This window comes from Erythrolamprus reginae, chromosome 10, assembly GCF_031021105.1.
Source record: "Erythrolamprus reginae isolate rEryReg1 chromosome 10, rEryReg1.hap1, whole genome shotgun sequence".
NCBI lineage: Eukaryota > Metazoa > Chordata > Lepidosauria > Squamata > Dipsadidae > Erythrolamprus > Erythrolamprus reginae.
The window spans coordinates 9,283,976-9,296,159 of NC_091959.1; the positions used below are offsets into that span (position 1 = coordinate 9,283,976).

At 43.2% G+C, this 12,184-nt stretch overlaps 1 protein-coding gene across 6 annotated transcripts in view; it reads left to right on the top strand.

Annotated features, from left to right (window-relative positions):
* Window positions 1-12,184, top strand: part of SEMA6D (semaphorin 6D) — a 94,581-nt gene that overhangs the window by 47,707 nt on the left and 34,690 nt on the right. For all 6 annotated transcript variants that reach the window (XM_070763168.1, XM_070763172.1, XM_070763170.1 and 3 more), the window contains 6 exons: window positions 3,208-3,379; window positions 3,732-3,843; window positions 5,690-5,750; window positions 5,862-5,924; window positions 7,981-8,082; window positions 10,281-10,371. In XM_070763168.1, the coding sequence (XP_070619269.1) occupies window positions 3,271-3,379; window positions 3,732-3,843; window positions 5,690-5,750; window positions 5,862-5,924; window positions 7,981-8,082; window positions 10,281-10,371 (538 nt within the window). In that variant the 5' untranslated portion in view covers window positions 3,208-3,270. The remainder of the gene's footprint in view (window positions 1-3,207; window positions 3,380-3,731; window positions 3,844-5,689; window positions 5,751-5,861; window positions 5,925-7,980; window positions 8,083-10,280; window positions 10,372-12,184) is intronic.

A 12,184-nucleotide genomic window follows, 5' to 3' on the forward strand; every position in this document is an offset into this window, starting at 1 on the left:
GCACCCTGCCCTTCGCGAAGGCGCTCTGCTTAATTTGCAGGCAAAGGTCTTGACTGAGAACCGAGCATCAATTAGCTGGTGGGGGGAGGGAAGAAAAGAGGTTGCAATTTAATTAATATTTTAATCCCGATGTTAGCAGCCTTCCGGCCAAGTCAGCAAGGCTGCTATTCTGTTTTGCCATCCCTGTGCTTCAACCAGGCTGACAGTTGTCACCTTACTTCCAGAAAAAGAGAAATCCCACTTGTGAAAACGAGCGCACACAAAAATTAGCAAATGTCACAGCGTGTGTGTGGCTGTGCGTGTGTCCCTGAAAAGTTTTAATCAGGGCTGTCATGTAGCAGGGGTTTTTTTTTTTCCTGTCGGCAAATACAAAAGGACCTTTCAGGACGAATCATTTTCTCAGACTTCACCAGCACGTAGAATGTAAATTGGAGGATTGGCTTGCTAGCCCAGGAGCCTGGAGAATGGAGAATTTATTTATTTTTTCCCAACACAGTTCTAAGCTTGCATTAACAGAGGAATAGAATCAAGATCACATGAAGTGTTATTACCAATTCAATTCCATTCAATTTATTATATTTGTATGTCGCCCCTCTCCGAAGACTCGGGGCGGCTCACAACAATAATAAAAACAATATTCCAGAGAAAACAAATCTAATATTAAAAAGCACATAAAACCCTATCATATTTTTAAAAGCAAACAACATATACATACCCAAACATAAATATTAAAAAAAACCTGGGGGAAAGGTGTCTCAACTCCCCCATGCCTGGTGGTATAGATGGGTCTTAAGTAATTTACGAAAGACAAGGAGTGTGGGGGCAGTTCTAATCTCCAGGGGGAGTTGATTCCAGAGGGCCGGGGCTGCCACAGAGAAGGCTCTTCCCCTGGGGACCGCCAAACGACATTGTTTGGTCGACGGGACCCGGAGAAGGCCAACTCTGTGGGACCTTATGGGTCGCTGGGATTCATGCGGTAGCAGGCGATTCCGGAGGTACTCTGGTCCAATGCCATGCAGAGCTTTAAAGGTCATAACCAACACTTTGAATTGTGACCGGAAACTGATCGACAGCCAATGCAGGCCACGGAGTGTTGCAGAAACGTGGGCGAATCTAGGAAGCCCCATAATGGCTCTCGTGGCCGCGTTCTGCATGATCTGAAGTTTACGAACACTTTTCAGCGGTAGCCCCATGTAGAGAGCGCTGCACTACAACCTTATGAGACCTTGGTAAGGTCACACTTGGAACATTGCATTCAATTTTGGTCGCCACGGTGCAAAAAAGGATGTTTGAGACTCTAGAAAAAGTGCAGAGAAGAGCAACAAAGATGAGTAGGGGACTAGAGGCTAAAACATATGAAGAATGGTTGCAGGAACTGAACATGGCTAGTTTGGTAAGGAGACGGATCAGGGGAGACATGATAGCAGTCTTCCAATATCTCAGGGGTTGCCACAAAGAAGAAGGAGTCAAAGCACCTGAGGGTAGAACAAGAAGCAGTGGGTGGAAACTAAACAAGGAGAGAAGTAACTTAGGACTAAGGAGAAATTTCCTAACAGTGAGAACAATTAATCAGTGGAACAGCTTGCCTCCCGAAGTTGTGAATGCTCCAACACTGGAAGGTTTTAAGATGTTGGAAAATCATCTATCTGAAGTAGTGTAGGGCTTCATACCTAAGCAGGGGGTTGGACTAGAAGACCTTCAAGGTCCCTTCCAACTCGTTGTTGTTCTTGTTGTTATTATATATTATTATTATTATTATTATTATTATTATTATTATTATTATTATTATTAAACAATGTTTATATACATGATTCTAGTGAAGGAGAGAGAGACATTAGGACAGAGGACGGAAGGCACGCTGGTGCACTTATGCACGCCCCTTACTGACCTCTTAAGAATCAGGTGAAGTGAACAGTGGATAGTCTAAGGGTAAAATTTGGGGGGGAGTTAGGTGATGATACTACAGAGTCAGGCAGTGAGTTCCATGCATCAACTACTCAGTTACTAAAGTCATCTCTCTTACAGTCGAATTTGGAGGGTTTACTTTAAGTTTGTATCTGTTGCGTGCTCCTGTGTTGTTGTGGCTGAGGCTGAAGTAGTCGTTGACAGGAAGGACATTGTAGCAGATGATTTCATGGGCTATGCTTAAGTCGTGTCAAAGGCGACGTAGTTCTAAGCTTTCTAAATCTAGGATTGTAAGTCTAGTCGCATAAAAAATAATAATAATAATAGACTTACAATCAGTGATGGGCTACAAGCTGGAACGCTAAATTGCGCTCGCCACCGCGGCTCATAAGTTTTTGCGGGACCAGTGCGATTTTGCTGCTTGCATCTGTGGAGGTAGCAAAATCGCACACGGAACTGCAGGTAAAACCTTAGCGAAACACGTGAGCAATTTTGCTACCTCCACAGTACAGCAGCAAAATCGTGCTGGTCCTGCAAGAACTTAAGAGCCGTGGCAGCGAGCGCAATTTAGCATTCCGGCTCGTAGCCCATCACTGATTGTAAGTCTATTATTATTATTTTTTATTATTATTATTTATTGGATTTGTATGCCGCCCCTCTCTGGAGACTCGGGGCGGCTAACAGCAATAATAGAACAGTATACACAATAATCCAATAGTAAAAACAATTAAAAACCCATTAAAGTAAAAACCAAACATACATTCAGACATACCATGCATAAAATTGTAAAGGCCTAGGGGGAAAGAGTGTCTCAGTTCCCCCATGCCTGCCGACAGAGGTGGGTTTTAAGGAGCTTATGAAAGGCGAGGAGGGTGGGGGCAACTCTGATATCTGGAGGGAGTTGGTTCCAAAGGGTCGGGGCCGCCACAGAGAAGGCTCTTCCCCTGGGTCCCGCCAAACGACATTGCTTAGTTGACGGGACCCGGAGAAGGCCAACTCTGTGGGACCTAACCGGTCGCTGGGATTCGTGCGGCGGAAGGCGGTCCCGGAGATATTCTGGTCCGGTGCCATGAAGGGTTTTATAGGTCATAACCAACACTTTGAATTGTGACCGGAAACTGATCGGCAACCAAGTCTAGTTGTGTAGGTATTCTGTTGCAAGTGGAAGAGTGGAGGGCTCTTCTCATAAAGTATCTCTGGACGTTTTCTAAAGTGTTTGTGTCTGAAATGCGGGGTGGGTTCCAGGAAGATGAGCCGGGTCAACCCAGCTGGGTCAACGTTGCTTTCTTCCCTCTCTTGCAGGTAAACCGTTTTGCCAGTTGCGCTCTCCACCACCAACACCCCCATCCATCCCACGCGGCAGCCATGAAGTTTCGCCTCCTCACGGCTTACGCACTGCTCCTTGCGATCTCCCGAGGCTGGGCCGTCAGCTTTCCAGAGGACGACGACCCTATTAACGTGGTCGACTACCATTGTAAGTGAGCAGCAAAGCCGGACGTGTTGCGGGATTGCCGGCTTCTTTGCCTCCCTCCTTGCCGGGTGACGACAATTCTTCTTTCCACCAGCTGCCAAGTTTTAGGTGGACTTTAATGGACTCTCTATCTACTGCAGCCAAAAAGGCGGCGGGAAGTGCAAGTTTTTTTATTTATATTTTTAAGTTCGTTGGCTCTTGCGGGCCATCTTTTATTCATTGACATTCGAGACATTCCACAAAAAGAGTTTAGTTTAAACCCTTCTGCTCCCGGTATATACAGCTAATCAATGCTGCTTATTGATTCTTCGGTTCCGTCGTCCTGACTGATGGCACGACTTATTTTTACTTGCAGATTCCAAGCAATACCCAGTGTTTAGAGGACGCCCTTCAGGCAACGAGTCCCAACACAAGCTGGACTTTCAACTGATGTTGAAAATTCGAGACACACTTTATATCGCTGGCAGGTAATTTTCTTGCAGTCCACTGATTAAATTAAAATTCCCCTCCCGCCCTCCATCTGCCGCCTGGTTTCGCATTTTCATCTATACGTTTTGTCTTAAAATAATCCACTGGATAATTTTAGGAAAGGAAGGAGGGAGACAAGACGGGGAGAGGGTGATTTATGGCGCAGAAGGAAAGCTCTGACAGTGATCCATGCAGTTCCAAATTCTGTTTTTCACCAAGAACTTGATTTGGACAAACAATTGTTTGTATCAATATAAGAGCGTGGGCAGAATGAACCTTGCAAAAAAGTTTGGCAGCTGGAAACTAGGTCATACTTACGCTGAGCTGCAGATTGCTTTTGTGATTTGGGAAACCAGCCACCATTACCGTATTTTTCAGAGTATAAGACGCACCTTAGTTTTTGGGGAGGAAAAAAGGGAAAGAATCTGCTTACCAGATTGTTGTGGTTGGCTCTGGCCCAGCTCCTGCCCCAAGGAATGTGGAGGTGGATACAGGGGAAACATCAACATGTCATAGGCCTGTTTTATTGCCGACAGAGTCAAATACTGCAGTTTCCTCGGACGAAGAAGAAGGTTGGGGTGACTTGGAAGAGGGGGGCTTGGCACACAGCCCAGGAAGCTAATCTCCATTATCTTCGGTCGATTCGGATGAGGAAGTGTTAGACCCACGCAGGCGCAGACTTATGCATAGAAGAGACCAATTGAGGAAATATTACAGGAGAAAAGAGAGGCCACCTGTGTTTGGGTGGGGCTCCAGTAATTAGAGCTGCTGATATAAATAGCAGGGTGCTGGCTTGGGCCGTTGTGGATCGTTGTGGATTATCTGATCGTTGTTCTTCAAGACTGTGCCTTGCTGTTTGTTGATTTTTCACGACTTTGAAACCAAAGCAGAGCAAAGTGGGTGTGTTTCAGTTCGTGGAAGAAGGAGGGCTGTGACGTTTCTTCACAACTGCTAGCTAAGTACTTAAGGACTGATTAAGCGGATTGTACAGACTACCAGGTTGTTTTGGGACGAGTGCTCTTTGCAATACAAAAAGGGTGCTTTGTTTCTTTTGAATTTTTGTGATAAAGAACATTGTTTTTGAACTTTCAAGTGTGTGTGTGTGTGTGTGTGTGTGTGTGTGTGTGTCTGAAATTTGTACCCTTGAATTTTCGGGAGACTCATATCATAGAGCCCAGCAGAACACCAGATATTCCTCGAGCTAGCGTCCTTAGTCTGGTCAGCTTCAGCACATTATTTGATTCCCTGGTTAGGGCCTTAAAAAACCTTATTTACAGAAAGTAACAATGAAAGAGCCAGTAACAGCTGGCAACATTGTTAACACCTGGTCAGGGCTGAAAAGAAACATTCAGATCAAATAGAGCAATTTTTTAAAAAAAATCTACAAAGACAGGCTTTGGAAAACATTCTCCACAGAGAGTAACAATGAAAGAGCTTGCAAGCAGGTAAGAGCTGACAATATTGTTAGCACCTGGTTAGGGCTGGAAAGAAACTTATTCCAAGCAAGTTAGAGCAATGAAAAAAGAACCTGCAAAGACTTAGGGCTTGAAAAACATTCTTTGCAGAGAATAACAATGAAAGAACCTGCAAGGTAAAAGCTGGGAAGATCATTAGCACCAAGTTTGGACTGGGGAAAATGTTTCGGAAAAGCTATATTCGGAGTATAAGACGCATCTGGTGCGTCTTATACTGGTAGAGTAGAAACTCACAACTGTTTTTAATGTTTTAATGCTGGAAGCCACCCCAAGTCATTTGCTATGACAAGGGTGGAATATAAATTAAATAAAACCAATCAATCAATCAGTTGGATTTCTGATATATATCTTTTTCCTTTTTTCCTTCCAGGGACCAAGTTTATACAGTCAATTTGAATGACATTCCAAAAGGGGAAGTTGTTCCAAGCAAGGTTAGAAAAATGCTTGTCAATCTCTTTTGTGGTTTTGTTTATTTTATGAAAAAAAACAAGCCTTCTTGGTCAAAGATGAAATTGTCTTCTTCTTTCTTTTATCCAAAACAGAAGTTAACCTGGCGGTCAAAGCAACAGGACAGAGAGAACTGTGCTATGAAAGGAAAACACAAAGTAGGTTTGTCTTTCAGGCAAAAATGCTTTTAATTCACCGAAGTCTTTTATAGAAGGTCAGGATGGATGCTGTTTTGGAACTGCTAATTAGCTAATCGACCTCTTTTATCGCTGCAAACATCTGAATCTAGGCTAGGCAGAAGAGAGGGGCGAGCACAGGGGTGGTTTTCAAAGAAAATTTAGCAAGAGGTTCTCTGCTGGTTGATGGGTGGGCATGGCCTGGTCGGCGTCCTGGACCATGGCGGAGGGGACGTTTTTGCCCTCCTCAGACTCTGGAACCTTTCCTCGAGCCTCTAAGACATTGATGGCGAACCTATGGCATGGGTACCATAAGTGGCACGCAAAGCCATATCAGCTGGCACATGAGCTGATGCGTTAGCTCATATGCATGTGTGTGCCAGCCAGCTGATTTTTGGGTTGCACAGAGGCCCTGGGAGGGTGTTTCAGGCTTCCAGAGATCCTCCGAGGGGATGGGGGAGGGCATTTTTACCCTCCCTCAGCTCCAGGGATGTCTTTGGAGCCTGGGGAGGGTAAAAGATGATCCTACTGGGCCCACCTGAAGTTGGGAAACAGGCTGTTTCCTGCCTCCAGAGGGCCTCCAGGAGGCTGAGAAAGCTGTTTTCGCCCACCCCAGGCATTAAATTATGGGTGTGGGCACTCACGCATGCACGATAGCGCACGCCCACACTCTTTCGGCACCCGAGGAAAAAAAGGCTCACCATCACTGCTCTAGGAGAACGAAAACAGCCTCCCCAGGCTATGGAGGCCCTCCCTGAACTTCCCAGAGGCCCGTTTTCACCCTCCCTGAGGCTCCTCACACACCCTGCACTTACCTGCATCCAAAATGGGCTGCGTGAAGACTCCTGGGAGGGGTGGGGCAGGGGGGCAGTGCGGGCCAGCCAGAAGTGGGATTTGGGGGTTCGCCGAACTGCACAGAATCTTACCTAGAGGTTCTCCTGAATCCCTAGGAGCCCCTACCGGAGGGGTTAAGGCGCCATACCGGTAGCAAAAGTTGAGCTGTGCACGCAGCTTTGGGTCTCCTGCGTGCGCGTGGGTATGTCCCAGCGTGTTTTTGCTTCTGCGCATGTGCAGAAAGCTAAATCTCATGAGGGGACTTGCATGCGAGAGAGATTTCAGCCATTTTTTTTTGCTTCAGCTCATGCGCAGAAGCAAAAAAAATGGCGTGCACATTCCCTCACAAGATTTTTATTCCTGCTCATGCGCAGAAGCAAAAAATGGCCGAAATCTCAAGTGCATGCTCATCCCCTCATGAGATTTTGCTTCCTGCTCATGCGCAGAAGCAAAAAATGGCCGAAATCTCAAGTGCATGTGCATCCCCTCATGAGATTTTGCTTCCTGCTCATGCGCAGAAGCAAAAACTGGCCAAAATCTCAAGTGCGTGCACATTCCCTCACAAGATTTTTCTTCCTGCTCATGCGCAGAAGCAAAAAAAATGGCTGAAATCTCAAGTGCATGCGCATCCCCTCATGAGATTTTGCTTCCTGCTCATGCGCAGAAGCAAAAAATGGCCGAAATCTCAAGTGCATGCGCATCCCCTCATGAGATTTTGCTTCCTGCTCATGCGCAGAAGCAAAAACTGGCCGAAATCTCAAGTGCATGCACATTCCCTCATGAGATTTTGCTTCCTGCTCATGCGCAGAAGCAAAATGGTGCTGGGACATCCACACAGGCAAGACGCTCAAAGCTGCACGCATAGCACACTGGTAGCGACGGTAGGAGCATTCCACGAACCCCCAACAGGCCACCCCTGGGCAAGTGGGATGTTGCAGGGTCCTTTTCAGACGGATTTTTTTCCAAGCAAAATTGAAAAGCCCAAATTAATATTCTTAAGAAATGAGTTGCCCTCGATCAGATTGATAGAAAGACAACTTTCAATGAAACTGCAAGTGCTTTGTTAGCTCTGATTTGTTTTTTCCCCCGTTCCTTATTTCCAGCTCACTGAGCACATGTTCAAAAATAATATTTGCTAGTGAATAGTGATGTGAGCCATTCTCTCTTCTCCTCCTCCTGCTTTTAATTTAATTTTTTTTTTCAGGATGAATGCCATAATTTTATTAAAGTCTTCGTCCCCAGAAACGATGAAATGGTGTTCGTCTGCGGAACGAACGCGTTTAATCCTATGTGCCGTTATTATCGGGTAAGGACCAACACTCCTACCAGTCAGATTGTTCCCTGCCAAAATTCAAAGAGTACCCTACTTTTCGGAGTACAGTGATACCTCAGTCTGAGTATTGTATTGGCAGTTCTGTGTTAGCAAATACTTCAAAAGAAAAGGATTTAGGGGTAATGATTTCTGACAGTCTCAAAATGGGTGAACAGTGCAAGTCAGGCGGTAGGGAAAGCAAGTAGGATGCTTGGCTGCATAGCTAGAGGTATAACAAGCAGGAAGAGGGCGATTATGATCCCGCTATATAGAGCGCTGGTGAGACCACATTTGGAATACTGTGTTCGGTTCTGGAGACCTCACCTACAAAAAGAGATTGACAAAATTGAACGGGTCCAAAGACGGGCTACAAGAATGGTGGAAGGTCTTAAGCATAAAACGTATCAGGAAAGACTTCATGAACTCCATCTGTATAGTCTGGAGGACAGAAGGAAAAGGGGAGACATGATCGAAACATTTAAATATGTTAAAGGGTTCAATAAGGTCCAGGAGGGAAGTGTTTTTAATAGGAAAGTGAACACAAGAACAAGGGGGCACAATCTGAAGTTAGTTGGGGGAAAGATCAAAAGCAACATGAGAAAATATTATTTTACTGAAAGAGTAGTAGATCCTTGGAACAAACTTCCAGCAGACGTGGTAGATAAATCCACAGTAACTGAATTTAAACATGCCTGGGATAAACATATATCCATCCTAAGATAAAATACAGAAAATAGTATAAGGGCAGACTAGATGGACCATGAGGTCTTTTTCTGCCGTCAGACTTCTATGTTTCTATGTTTCTATGTTTCTATGTTTCTATGTTTCTATGTTACTTAAGAACGCCTCTACTTAAGAACTTTTGTTGTTGTTGTTGCTGTTGTTGGTTTTTCTTTTTTATTAACTTAATCCTATGTTTATTAGAATATGTAAACAAAATTCTTCTTTTCACTTAGAATACTACGTTGATTTAAAGACTTAAGAATTTATCCTTTTTTCTGTATTAAAAATTGACTTCAAGAAAAGAGGGGTAATTGTAACCCCTACTATGTGTTTAAATGTTTGTGAGTTTGTCCTTTTATGGAAAAATTAATAAAGTATATTTTTTTAAAAAAAGAACTTTTCTAGATAAGAACCGGGTGTTCAAGGGATTTTTGCCTCTTCTTAAGAACCATTTTCTACTTAAGAACCAGAGCCCGGAAAAGTTTCCCAGGAAATTTGAGAGTGGCACAAAGGCCCGGCCAGTTTCCTGCCATTCATTCTGGGTTTCTCTCTATGGCACAATGTATGGGAGGCAGCATTGTGCTGGGTGTATGGGAGGCGCATGCCTCAGAGTCCCTCTTTTTTTTTTAAGCCTTAAAGTTTTGGATTTTACCTCACTTTCTTCCTTCAGCAGCGACTGTTCTCCCCCTCTTCTTCCTCCTCCTCCTCCCACCCAAATTCCGAGCTTTTATTTCTTTCCTAATGGGTTTGCACGCATTATTTGCTTTTACATTGATTCCTATGGGAAAAATTGCTTCTACTTACAAACTTTTCTACTTAAGAACCTGGTCACGGAACGAATTAAGTTCTTAAGTATAAGACATATCCCTCACATCCTGGACATAAACTGTTTCAATTCCTACCCTCAAAACATCGCTACAGAGCACTGCACACCAAGACAACTAGACACAAGAGCAGTTTTTTTCCTGAACGCCATCACTCTGCTAAGCAAATAATTCCCTCAACACTTTCAAACTATTTACTAAGCCTGCACTTCTATTCTACTAGTTTTTTCTCATCATTCCTATCACCCATCTCTTCCCATTTATGACTGTATGACTGTAACGGAGGGGCCGCATACAAATCTAATAAATAATAAAATAAAAATAACTTGTTTGATTGATTTTATTGGATTTGTATGCCGCCCCTCTCCGTAGACTCGGACAACCTGTTGCTTGTATCCTCAAGATTTTTATTAATGATTTTTTCTTCATTACTTATTTGACCCCTATGACAATCATTAAGTGTTGCACCTCATAATTCTTGACAAATGCATCTTTTCTTTTATGTACACTGAGAGAAAAACCAAAAACAAATTCCTTGTGTGTGCAACCACACAAGAATTCTGTTCTATCCTTGACCTATTGCATGGACCCAGGGAAACTGATGCCTTCACAAACTAATGCCCCAAATGTATATGTCTTTTTCAGCTGAGTACCTTGGAGTATGACGGGGACGAAATTAGTGGTTTGGCCAGATGCCCGTTTGATGCCAAGCAAACCAACGTTGCCCTCTTTGCTGGTGAGACCCCTTTTTATTTCTAATGGACCGTATTGATAGATGATACAAAAAGGGAAATGAATAGGCCTATGACATCACTGCGTCGCCTGCTTTTTAAAAATGCTAATATACCTTTTGTGGAATTAGAAGCTATTTAGTACCGCTGGTTCTTGATTAATTCCCTCTTGTCTGGCTTGATACTCAAATTCTAAGGGCTGCTAACCAAAGCGAAGTCCAAAAGACCCATAGTTCAGATTTGTTTAAAAAAAAACCCAACCAGACTTTCTTAATTAACTTCAGCCATCTGAATGAAGTAGGGGTAAAAAAAAAAAAAATTCCCTGCTTTTTGTTGTAAAATGCTTCAAAGTCAGAGCTGGGAAGACCTCGTGTAAATCACCCGGAGATATTTATCAGGCCCCTACTTTGCCGTTCTTTTTATTAACTGTTTACTGTGAAAGGTGGTTCTGAGGTAATAATAAAGCTTACCTGAGGTAATAATAAAGCTTGCCTGAGGTAATAATAAAGCTTACCTGAGGTAATAATAAAATTTGAATTGGACCAGGCAAGATGTTCATCACAAAGATATACAGTGGTTCCTCTACCTAAGAACGCTTCTACTTACAAACTTTTCTAGATAAGAACTGGGTGTTCAAGATTTTTTTGCCTCTTCTCAAGAATCATTTTCCGCTTACAAACCTGAGCCTCCAAAACTGTAATCAGAAGAGGCAGAAACAGGGCCGGAAAAGGCCGGGACAAGCCTCCGTGGGGCCTCTCTAGGAATCTCCTGGGAGGAAACAGGGCCGGAAAGGGTGAGGAGAAGCCTCCGTGGGGCCTCTCTAGGAATCTCCTGGGAGGAAACAGGGCCGGAAAAGGTGAGGAGAAGCCTCCGTGGGGCCTCTCTAGGAATCTCCTGGGAGAAAACAGGGCCTCCACCCTCCCTGTGGTTTCCCCAATCGCACGCCTTATTTGCTTTTACATTGATTCCTATGGAAAAAAATGCTTAGTCGTACAAACTTTTCTACTTAAGAACCTGGTCACGGAACAAATTAAGTTCATAAGTAGAGATACCACTGTATAATTATTAAACTACAAAAATATAGAAAAAATAGTTAAACATAGCATGATAGTGTGGATGACTAACTCTGGCTACCCTTTCCAGCTAGATGATTGAGAAAGGTTATGGAAAATTAATTTTAAAATGGCCCTATCAGTACCGTACAAAGATAAACTATATAAGATGTTCTACCGGTGGCATTATGCCCCAGCACGCCTGGCCAAAATATATCCCAGTATAAATAATAAATGTTGGAAATGCAAATCAGTCAGTGGTACATATTATCTCATTTGGTGTACATGTTTGGAAATTAAAAAAGTATGGTCTATGATTAAAATCTGGTTAAAAGAAACTTTCAGTTACAAAATAGAATCGAAATCGGAAATGTACTTTTTAGGAATTATTAGAGGACCACACAGAAAGGCAGATTATTATTTAATAGCACACATATTAACTGGGGCGAGATTGGTTTTCGTGCAAAACTGGAAAATAGAAAACATACCAAGCGAAGAGATGGTGATTAGGAAAATGATAGATTGTGCAAAATTAAGCAAACTTACATGAGAATTGCAGAACAAAACAAGACAAGGAACTTTATAACATTATGGGGAAACTTTACAGCTGGATAGAAAAGAAATTCAAATTAACCCTAAAGAAAAAGGGGAAATCATAGAAACAGGAATGTAAATGTGAATTTATGTCAAGCTTGTTGATTTTGTTGTTGTTGTGGGTATTTTTTCTGCTTGTGTCTTGTGTTTTGTGTTTTCAATAAAAAAAACT